This window comes from Cynara cardunculus (assembly GCF_001531365.2).
Source record: "Cynara cardunculus var. scolymus isolate 2C chromosome LG 10, CcrdV1, whole genome shotgun sequence".
Taxonomy (NCBI): Eukaryota; Viridiplantae; Streptophyta; class Magnoliopsida; order Asterales; family Asteraceae; genus Cynara; species Cynara cardunculus.
In genome coordinates this window covers 25,678,916-25,691,195 of record NC_037537.1, presented here as the reverse complement: position 1 = coordinate 25,691,195, position 12,280 = coordinate 25,678,916, and the positions used below count along the sequence as shown (strand labels likewise).

Below are 12,280 nucleotides of genomic sequence, written 5' to 3'. Positions count from 1 at the left end.
GGTGAAATGCCTACATGAGAAAAAAAGAAAGAACTGCATTTTATATATGATTTTATGAAATGCCATCGATTTGCTTTAAGTTTCTGTTTGCACACTCGACGTAACGTTTCTCGTGTTGATTTATTCCATTTCATCATCTTTTCGGGTTTTGTTTATATGAACTTTTCGTCTCACTTTCAGCGTGGAAAGCCCGGATCCAGGCCGGAAAAAGTCCGGCCCTGGTGCAAATTGGTTAATCGGTTGGGTCCGTAGCCGGTTTGTGACTTGTTGGGCCGTACTTGAGGGTGTAGCGATACGAGAACACTCTAATAACCATTCATCTGTACGATATGCAAATATGACTACAATTAATTGAATATGTTATATGGTTTCTATGCACGTGTGTATGTTACGTAAACATGGATACTGTACAAATGAATTGTAATTTGTTATTAGGGTGTTTTTCAGTTTTATTTTTTTTTACAGTTTTCCTCTAGACCTGACCCTATATATATATATATATATATATATATATATATATATATATATATATATATATATATATATATATATATATATATATATATATATATATATATATATATATATATATATTAGCATTTAAAGACTTCATGGGCTAAAGTCTAGCTATTAAAAATGTGGTATCCAACTTATTATTATTTGTTGACATGTATATTTTAATCTAACCGGTTAATGTTTCAACCGGTTACCCGGGTATTTAAATGTTTAAAACTTTACACCTTACCAAAATTGAAGTTTGGAAGTACGTTACCTAAAACATGAATTAAGTTAAAATACGTTACTTTTTTCATGCAATCTGTCCAATAATAAATTATAAACTTATAAGTAATAACAATCAAATGGTAAATTGTAGTGAATTCTTGACTGTCCAATAACAAATGTGAAAAGTTGAAAATACAAATGACTATATAAAGGATAAAATATTAATTGAATATCCATCTATAACTTCGATCTAATTTTGGGTTAAATAGTTGTTTTTCATCTATATGAAAAACATTTCATGTAATAATTGAACATTTCATTTTCATTTTATATAAATAAAATTTATATGAAAGAATCTCGAATATTTTAAGTGAATCAAACATTTCATTTTCTTTATTTCTTTTTATTATTGTTATTTATACAACATCAAATATTTTAACAAATCAAACTTCAATTCCATTTTTCTTACATGACTAGTTTTATTATTTACATCAGTGGTAAGATGATAAATTAGATACAGCTTTGAGTATATAAAAAGAACGAAAACGTTTTTTAAAATCTATAAATGTGTATTGACTAAAAGAACAATAAAAGACGATATGATGGTTTCATATAAAGTAGAATACCAGTTGTTATTAATTTAATAACCTAACACACTAAATGCTTTTCAAAAAAGACATGTAATATATAAAACATCAAACCACTTAAAAAAATTATCGTCACCGTTGCACTAGGCATGGCAATAGGACGGGGATGTGGCAAGTTTGAGTCTCCCCGGCCCCGGTTTCTATGAACGGCCCCCGGCCCCTTCCCTGGTCCCCGGCGGGTATGAGGATTAATATCCCGTCCCCGGCGGGCATGAGGATTAATATCCCGTCCCCGGTTTATTTTATGGTCAAACCCCGATCTTCATTCCCGGTCAAGACCTAATTTTAGGATATATATATATATATATATACACGTATATTATATAAAATTATATAGAGGGTACATGACGGGTCGGAGGATACGCTACCCGACCCCAACCCTGGTTTAAGTCTATTGGATCCTCGGTTCCGAAACCTGTTTTAATAAGAAATACTCGTCCCTGTTGAATCGAATGGGCCAGAATTCCTTACCGGATCGGGATAAATCACCGTCCCCAAGTTGCACTACTCTAGTTTATATATACGCACTAAAACTTTGTATTATATCATGAATTGCAATAAACAATTAATTTTTTAAGGATTTGGGGAGGATTATGGATTGTGACTTCCAACTGGAAAACCATTTAAGGAAAGGAAAACAGTTCATACCCATAAATCGGACACCAAAATCTGCACCAGATCTCAACCAGATCCCAATTCCTACGCCAAATTCCTTGATATGGCGGCATCACGGCGTCTCCGGGACCTACAATCGCAGCCAGGCAACAAGACCTGCGTCGATTGCTCACAGAAGAACCCTCAGTGGGCCTCCGTATCCTATGGTATCTTCATGTGCTTAGAGTGTTCCGGCAAGCATCGGGGCCTTGGTGTCCACATCTCATTTGTCCGATCTGTCACCATGGATTCGTGGTCTGAGATCCAGCTCCGGAAAATGGAGTCCGGCGGCAACGAGAACCTCAACAACTTCTTATCTAAGTACGGGATTCCGAAAGAGACGGATATTGTATCAAAGTATAATACCAACGCTGCTTCGGTTTATAGGAACAGGATCCAAGCCCTGGCGGATGGAAAACCCTGGCAAGATCCACCGGTTGTGAAGGAGAGTCCGATTAAAGGTGGTGCTGGTGGTAAGAAGCCTCCGTTGTCGGTAGGGAGTGGTGGAAGGGGCGGAAGTAGTGGAGGTTGGGATAGCGATTGGGGGGATAATGGTTTTGATGAAAGAGGACTTGGATCTCCGGATAGTATGAGGAGGAATCAGACTGTTGGAGATTTTCGAAGCGGTGGCGGCGGCGGCGGGATGCCGGCTAGGTCAAGATCAACGGAGGATATGTATACACGGTCGCAATTGGAGGCATCTGCGGCGGGAAAGGAGGGGTTTTTCGCGAGGAAGATAGCGGAGAACGAGTCGCGGCCGGAGGGATTGCCGCCGTCGCAAGGAGGGAAGTATGTAGGATTTGGGTCGTCTTCTAATCCCATGCCACGGACCAATCCACAAGGGGATGTTCTTACTTCCGTTACTCAGGTACACTGTATTGTTTCCAAGTACTGAATTGGGAATGCTTCCATTGTGTTGGATTCTTGTGTATCAAACTGCAATTTTATGTTCAACTGGTATAGATGAATCATGAATCTGTCACTGTTGTGTACTTGCTGGAAGTTTGCTACCATAAACAAGATTAAGGTGGAAGTTCGCACCACACAGTATGGGCACATAAAGTTTAACTGAACAAATGACTGGTATATTGATTGAACCGGATGTGTTCAGTGAAGATATAAACTAGTATTATAGTGTATCTCATCTTTCACACAGGTTGATAATCTGTTTGACAGTTTGATTAAAGACTAAGGAGTTGTTTGGTTGGTTTTTCATTAAGTTCTGCACATGTAAAGTTGTCTGTGTGGATTAATCTGTTAATATAGACTGAGAAGGTTTTTGTTTGGGATGGTTTTTAATAGGTGGAAGTAGTGTGTTTTTTCTGGGAAGGGCAGGTTTGGAAAAAAAATGGTTTTCTGCATAAGATTCCACTGGAAGCTTACTGAATAAGCCACTTTATATATCATTAAGCCACTATCAAACAGTTACCTATAGCTGACTGAATAAGCCTTGAGTCCCATTAAGCTCATTAAGTTGTAAACAAGTAGACCCTAAAACTTCCTTGCAAACTAGTTTGAAAGAGTTTGTGACATTGGATGATAAGGCAATCATGGTTTGTCTATTGAAATAAGTGACTTCTGCCCACACACTCTTTGTAAAGGGACTTGAAGATGGACTAGTTGGTTGAACAAACACTGTTAGCATAATTAAACCTTATGGTTTTTGTTCTATGTTTGATTGGCTACTGATCCATAATATGTTCGTACAGGGACTTGGTAAGTTATCTGTTGTTGCTGCATCTGCTGCACAGTCGGCTGCCAGTGTGGTTCAGGCTGGCACCAAGGAACTCACAACAAAGGTCTTTTCATTTCCATCTTTGTATTTAACTTTTATGGAACTGTTGATATAACACATGTAGCTTCGATTTCATCTGAACACGACCATTTTGTTGCCATATATTATCTTGATCTGGTTTCATTTCTAATTAGTACTCTTGGTTGGTCTTAGTAATGATGATCATGACAGCTCATATTTAAGCAGCATATAGGAACAGGCCCTTCAATCCTCTGATTTCCAGCCATATTGTACACGTTTGGATCTAATTGCATGTGCGTACAATCTTGTAGTAAACCAGAGTTCTTTCTTCGGCATGATAAATTATCAGTGCTTCCTCCTTCTCAGTTGGCTAGTTCAGAAAATTTCTTTCCAAGTTAAAGTATCAAATATGCCATTGATACTTCTTTTACCCATGCAACGTGGTCCTTTTCTTTTATAAGTTGCAAAGAGGAAGACATATTTAGCTAGCTTGGGAGGGACTTGGTATTCTTTTCGTGTTAGATAAAGGAACAAAATGGTATATTGTCAATCTTTAGTTCTGCGATTATATGTCCATGGGTTTTTGCAATTGGGTTTCTTCTTGTACAATTCCATGCACTTGCTTGAAGCCTTCAACTCACATATAACGTGAATTTAATATAGCATTTTTTGTAGTTTAGTAGATTTAATATTGCTGTTGGTTTAATGGTGTTACATGGCCCCTGCATAATCATGTGGCATGCTTATTTGAGAAAGACAGCATCAGGATAGGACTTGGCGAAACGGAGAGAAAGCATTTCTTGTTTTCTAACTTTGCTATGATCCTAATGGAAATGGAATTAACATTAGAAAAATGTTGAATGGGGTTCATGTATACACACCTTTACGTACAGGTTAGAGACGGGGGCTATGATCACAAGGTGAACGAAACCGTCAATGTTGTCACAGCAAAGACCACAGAAATTGGACAAAAGACATGGGGAATCATGAAAGGTGTCATGGCATTTGCTTCACAGAAAGTTGAAGAGTTAGCCAAAGAAAATCCCACCTGGAAGAGTGATGGCTGGCTAAGAAATGAAACACAGGAAAATGGGGTTTATCAGGAGTTTAAACAGGAACGCAAAGGATGGAATTCAAATGGAACTTCCAATCGTGTCCCTTCGTCTGGTGGGAATGGTGGTTCTGTCAGCTCATCAGACAGAAATTTTAACTCTGTGGAGTCTGGCTCTTGGGATGATTGGGATAATGATGGCAATAGGAAGAATGCATCTACCACAGGGACTGCACCTGCCAATGGGGATGACTGGGCAGGTTGGGATGATGCTAAAGATGACGGGTATGACGGTTTCTATAAGAGCGCATCTTCTGATGGCAAAACCGCAAGTCAAACCGGCAAATCAGATGGAAACTGGTCTGGGGCAGGCTTTCTCTGAGGTTAGTGCATTTTTCACCCTTAAATTCGTTCTTTAAAAATTTTCCTTCTCATGTTCGCTCCTTGTGCTGGTAGATGAGGGCTTGTGGTTCAGAAAATGTTTATATTGTGTACAATTGTCAATGGTGAGGGCTAATTGCCCAACTAAAAAGTTGTTTTTGGGTTGAAATTTAGACTCTTTGGATTTGTAATGATTAGTTTTCTCAATTTTCAGTTGTGAATCTGGTTATGTACTTTTGATATAGACACAAGTGATATAAACCATTTGTTAAATTTCCATTAGAGCTCCAAATTTTCACCAAAATTATTAATATTCTATAAATGTTACTTTGAATATGCTTGATTATTGACCACACTGAATCATGTTGCATTCATTTTAGAATAAGATTAGATGAAGAGTACTTACTCCCTCCGTCCCAAAATAAAATGTCCACGATGGAAAAGGCACAGTTTTAGAAGCCTGTAATTATTGCACTTTTAAATTGACTAAATGACAATTTTAGTAATGAATTTATACATCCCATAATTAAAAGTAGAATTGGAAAGTATGCACTTACTTTTGAAAGTTGCCATTTATTTTGGGACGGGGGGAATTTTAGACAATGATCAATGAATGTGGAATGCACCTTCGACCAATTTAGGTTATGGCTCTATTCAAGTAGTTCAATATGTTTGAAAATGAATAGCAAGTTTTGCTTTTGGTGTTATGATGTATAGTATTTCAGGCAGCATCATTTTGTCATTCTATTTTAGACATTATGATATGGATTGATAAATTACAGCTATGCCTTCGGATTATTAGACCGAATGTAGGTCAGACATGGTTCGTCCTTCGTCTTCTTTAGCTAGATCGTGTTTCTGGACCACTAGCACAGAAGATGCAATTCCCTGATCAGATGATGCTAATAAGTCTCCAATAAGTCCCAGTTCTGCCATATCTTGAGCTTCACGTTCAACGATTCTTGCAACCAACGCCTCTGGAAACCTACCTCTGCCTACAATCACAAGCTCAAAATCTTTGTTCTTCCCTATCGTGAGTAGTTCCTCCCTGATGCTGTGAGTTTCCTTCTCCACATACTCGATTTCCCCTTCCCATCGCCTTCTGAATTCTTCTAACGATATCTCATCCAGTTCCTGTTAGATAGTTATTAGGTATAGGGAAAGTTCAAATGAGAACCATAAATATTTTGAGAACTGTGAGAACCAATATATGCATATAGGGTCAGGGGAAAATCACAAAAAATGAAAAACTGAGGAGCACATTGTTAACCGTTCATCTGGACGGTATGCACATGTGCATACAAGTAATTTGTAAGGAATTTGTCCGGTATGCACACGTGCATAGAAACCAAAAAACACCTTCAATTACTTTTGTGCACACGTGCATATTATACTGATGAATCATTTACTAGAGTGCTCCTCAATTTTTCACTTGTTTCTGGGATTTTCCTCTGAGCCTCCCCCCCCTCTCTCTATATATATATGATACATATACACTATCAAAATATGTATTTGTTAACATGTGCATAACATGCACACGTGCATAGAAACTAAGAAATATCTTCAATTACGTGTATGCACATGTGCATATCGTACCAATATGGTTACCTGAGTGTTCCTCAGTTTTTCATTTTTTGGGGGGGTTTCCCCTGAACCTCCCTCTATGTATGTATGTGTGTATATATATATTGGTAGGTTCAAACGAAAACGCTAAGTATTTAAGGAAACAAGAAAAAGGTCGTTAATGTACAAAATCATATATGATTCATGTACAAAATCATACATTAATTGGCGCGACTTTACCCGCAAAAGTCGCCCAATTCCATTTTTTGACGTTAATGTAAAATCACATGTGATTTTGTATATCAACGATCTTTTTCTGAAAGTCGCCCAATTTCATTTTTTGACGTTAATGTAAAATCACATATGATTTTGTACATTAACGACCTTTTTCTTGTTTTCTTAAATAGTTAACGTTCTCTTTTGAACCTTCCTCTCTCTATATATGATGCATATACGCTATCTGAATATGTATTTGTTAATCAGGGTTAGTGTTACCTTCTCCATATCTACCACCTCTGGATTTCTGGAAATGCAGTTTTCGTTGTCTCCAATTTTGACTATAAGCCTAATTACGGTCACCTTAGTAGCAGGCTGTGCCGCCATCCTGCCTCCCAACTCAAGGGCTTCACGGTTGTCAGGACCACCTATGAACACCACACAAACCCTTCTCCCTTTGATCCTCTCACCACCAAAGCCGCCGCGATCTACCAGCAATGCCACCGTGCATGGTGCATGGTCAAGGACCCTTTGGTTTACCACTTTCCAACCCTGTCCAATGTCTTCTCTTCTCCATGGTTCGTGGAAGGGCAGTATGATGATAGTAGCCCTCTTCTTGTCCGCCACGTGGCATATATCCTCATGCATTGTTGGCAGTGCTGATATGATGGTCGAGGAGCGAACCTTGACTTTGCCAGCTGACTCGACTTCATAGTCTGACTTGGTCAGTTGGAATCTTTCGATGCATGGAGCCCCGTTTTTACGGACCTCGTGTACCATCAATATCGATGAGGACCTCTCGGTTAGTTCGACTAGGTGCATAATATAGAGCTTCATGTTTGAGTAGGTGTTGGGAGACTGGATAGAGTCAATGAGGTTGATCATTGACAATGACTTTCGTGATCCGTGGACACAGGCGAGCACTCGGAGCTCAGCTTGTTGAGTTTGTAGATAGTGGGATGACGATTCCTTAAGTGAACGATGGTGGACAATGGAAGACATTTTTCTAGCCGGTTTGTATACCGCCATCACCATCGGTGTCGTCATGAACGTAGTTACAAGTGCCATCATCACTAGTATCGCAAACATTTCATCATTGAGTACCTGCATGAAAACATATTATGAGTTTCACTTGCAACAAAAGTTTAGGCCATATTTAGCAACCATAATTTAGGGGTTGTTTGGTTGCTTTTCCATTAAGTCTTGTATGGATAAAACTGTCTGTATAGATTGAAAAGTTTTTGTTTGTGCGGGTTTTTCCATAGATGGAGTGTGGTTTTTAATTGGGACGGGTAGGTTTGGAAAAAACTTGGTTTTCTGCGTAAAGCTCCCCCCAAAAGCTTACTGAATAAGCCACTTCATATATCATTAAGCTACTATCAAACAATCATATATAGCTAACAAACAACCCTTAACTTATCAGCTAGTTTTTACCAAACATGACTAGACTATTAGCTAGCTTATGAGCCAACAACTAGCTAGGTAGTTTGCCGAACATAGCCTTAGGAATCATCGGCAAAACCAAACCTTTTTCTCCTTGCCAATGTTGAGAACAATTAGCTCGACCAAACCTTTCGTATTCATTAGTAACCCCAAAGCTAACGACTCTCTTGCCGGGATCGTGCACAACATTCCCATCAGAAACGTCCCCAGAATCTTTCCGGTGCAAGCGGTTGAAATCACCACCCCCAGCAACCCCCACGCCTTCGCCCCTTGTATCTTATTCACGTCCGTTTTCAGGCCGCTTGAAGCGAAGTACAACGGCAGCAAAAGTCCGCAGACGAAATCTTCTATCCTTCTTATCAACTTCCCTGCAAATTCTCCCGTCTTCGGGATCATTACTCCAAAAATGAACGCACCAAATATCGCGTGAATCCCGATAAGATCCGTCATGAATCCTGATAACATCACCCCTGCTAATGTCAAGCATATATATCCTTCTTCATTGTGATCGTAGCGGCCTGGTTTTGAACACCGATCAGCTACCCATTCCATCGCAGGACGGACTACAACTACCATAAACACGACGAATCCTGCAGCGGATATTAAGACCCATAGTGACACCAACGGACTCCTGTGGCTGCCGCCAGCGAGCGCCACCGCCAGGGCAAGCAAAACCCAGGCGGCGATATCGTTAAAAGCTGCTGCCGCCATGGCTATCTCCCCTACTTGGGTCGTTAGCAATTTGAGCTCCGCTAGTATTCGAGCAAGCACCGGGAAGGCAGTGATGGAGAGGGAAACTCCCATGAACAACAAGAATTGAACATAACCAACTTTATCTGCTCCGGGAACAACTTCCTGGAGTAGAAACGTGATTCCGATCCCAAACAAGAACGGTAACAGGATTCCGGCTGCCGCAATCCCCAATGCTCTCTTCCCGCTCCGACGAATGGATGCGAGATCTAGTTCAAGTCCTACAAGAAAGAGGAAGAACAAGAGACCTATATCCGCCACCGACTCGAGAATCAACGTGCTCCACGATGGGAAAACCCACGACATAAATTCCTTGTGCCGGCCTATCGCCGATGGCCCTAGCAGAATTCCGCCCTGAAAAAATCCAGGTTACCATCAAAACAATGCATAGGTTAAGAACAAAAATGTTAAACTGTTTACTCTTTCAGTAGCAAGATGACAAGTACTGTTGGTTGGTTTTTCATCAAGTCCTGTGTAGATAAAGTTGTATATGTGGATTAATTTATTTGTATAGATTGGAAAAGTTTTTGTTTGAGAGAGTTTTTTCATAGATAGGATGAACATATTTTAAAATTGGGATGGACAGTTTCGGAAAAACATGGTTTTCTGCATAAAAGTTCCCCTCTAGAAGCTTACTGAATAAGCTATTTTCTATATCATTAAGCTGACTAAATAGGAAGTGATCCCCATTAAGTTGCTAATAAACAGACGTTAAGAGAGGTTGTTTTCGAAGTGTTTATAGCCTCTTATTGGGTAAGAGATAATGTTGTTTAACAACACATATGGATCAACAAATGTTGCTGACTGAGATACTGGTGTAGTGAAACTGGAGAGACTTAGGCGCTGTTTACCAACTCTTATCGGGTAAGTGCTATCCGGGTAAGAGTGCTGACCCGAGTAAGTGTTGTCCCGACTAAGAGTGTTTACCAAATATTTTTGGTAAGTTCTTACCAACAATATAATGACCATTATAACCCAATTTCTTAAGTAAGCGGCCCATCTTTCTTAGAATATTGATCGAAAAGATGGTCTACGCAATGAAAAATATTGCATAGGTAGAAATGAATGTAGTTGAGTTATTGGACTTACGAGTATCTCGGCAATGACTCTAGGCTGTCGAAGAGGTTTAAGGAAGAAAGTGAGCGTTCTGCTGATAAAAATAACGAGCGTAGTTTGGATTATGAGCAATGGAAACGCGTAGCGAAGAGGGTTATCGCCTTGCCATACGCCATCCGACGATGCTTTAACGGAGGTTACGTTCAACACCATGTTCTAGATTTTGTGTGTGTGTGTGTGTTTTTCTTTTTCTTTTAGAACTTGGTGGGAACAAGGGCCCAAAAAATGTGAATTTATAGACCATGTAATGTGTTGGTCGTGGCTTATTCTGTTTTTCTTCATTCAGAATACTCACTCGTATAGTATGTATATATATGCTTACAGAGGAGGTGCAAATGAGAATACTAACTATTTAAAAAAATACGAAAACAATTAAATCATGTGCAAAATCACATGTGGTTTTACATTAACAGTAAAAAAAAAGGTGTGTGGACAACTTTGGCCGCGTCTTTAGGTCGTGGGGCAAAGTGGCGTAAATCACATGTGCATTTGTACGTGATGTTAGTATAAAATCACATGTGATTCCATCATTCTTTTATTTTTCTTAAATGGGTATCATGCTCGTTTGAACTCGACTTTACTTACACACACACACACACACACACACACACACACATATATATATATATATATATATATATATATATATAGGGTATATTTCAAATACAACCATATTCATTTGTACAACCAGTGCAACCCAATTAATTGTGATATTTATGGAAATGATGAAAGTTCATTTATTATGATTTGAATATTTATAGAAAATGAATAAGGTTCATTAATTATGATCAATACTTTATATTTATGTGTGTGTAATTTTGTAGTGGTGAGATGGGTTCTTGACCATTTTAAGTTTAAAAGTCAAATCATATATTGAAAATCTAAAAGCAAGTCTTGGTTTTGACACATGGGAGGAGAAAATTAGTAGGCAGCAGTGCATTTATGAAAATTGATCAAAATAACCAACCTACTCAACCAAATTTACTTAAGCCACTTTTGGCATCGAATTCTCATTTTTAGACAGGCATTTATGTAAAGCTTGTTTTCAAGTCAAAAAAAAATCTTAACGCAAATTTGCGTGAAGTTTTTTTTATTATTATTATCTGAAGATGGGTTTTACATAAATGTGCAAGGATTTGCATAAACTCTGGCTAAAATGAGAATTTGATTGAAAAAATGGTTAAAAAGTGCATTTGATTGGAGGAGGTTAGCTATTTTGGTCAATTTCCCGTGTATTTAGCATATATATAATGATACATTTAACCTAAAACCCATAAGGAACGAACGTGTTTGTATCTGCTGACGTGATAGCTAGTCATCAAAAAACTTCGAATGTATATGTGGTTTTACAAATCAAAATTCTTTCGTAACAGTTAGTTTGGTATTTTGGTATGTGGAACATGACAGAACAAAAACTTTTGTCTCATGTTCACCGTAATATTAGATTAGAATAGAACGGAACTGAATGAGACAAAAAACCATCTTTCTGTCCCACCAAAATAAGTAGAACAAGTATCAGAGAGATAAGACAAGATTGATAAATTATTAAACTACATATATCAAATTAAAACTCCAAAACCTTACACAATTATTTTACTTGACATCTTATTCTCGTTTGTCCAGTCTGATGTTGTATGCACGATGAATGAATTATTTCCCTCCGTTCAATTTTGGTTGATTTTTACGGTTTCGATATTAGTTTTTTTTTTCTTTCCATTTTTGCCCTTATATTTCTCTTTCAATCCTTTTCTTTTTCTAAATTTTGAGATCATCTAATAATATGCATCTACAAATAGAACCTTAGTTTGTGGGAATATGATTCCAAAATGTTAGACAAAAGTAAGAATAATCAATAAATAAGTTCACATGAATTTTTGTCATGATTCTATTCTATCTTTTTTAAATCACGAGAAATAAAATCGTCATTTCTGATTATAACTTCTTAAACACAGCGTTCTTCATGATCTTTTTATTATCGAT

At 38.1% G+C, this 12,280-nt stretch overlaps 1 protein-coding gene and 1 pseudogene across 1 annotated transcript; one reads left to right on the top strand and one right to left on the bottom strand.

Annotated features, from left to right (window-relative positions):
- The first annotated feature begins 2,009 nt into the window (after window positions 1–2,009).
- On the top strand, window positions 2,010–5,491 carry LOC112520397 (probable ADP-ribosylation factor GTPase-activating protein AGD6). The gene is made up of 4 exons (XM_025128779.1): window positions 2,010–2,892; window positions 3,734–3,823; window positions 4,674–5,214; window positions 5,288–5,491. The coding sequence occupies exons 1-3, from the start codon at window positions 2,089–2,091 to the stop codon at window positions 5,211–5,213; spliced, it is 1,434 nt and encodes a 477-aa protein (XP_024984547.1). The 5' UTR covers window positions 2,010–2,088; the 3' UTR covers window position 5,214; window positions 5,288–5,491.
- A 519-nt stretch (window positions 5,492–6,010) lies between these two features.
- Window positions 6,011–10,453, bottom strand: LOC112520161 (annotated as a pseudogene).
- Window positions 10,454–12,280: the final 1,827 nt, after the last annotated feature.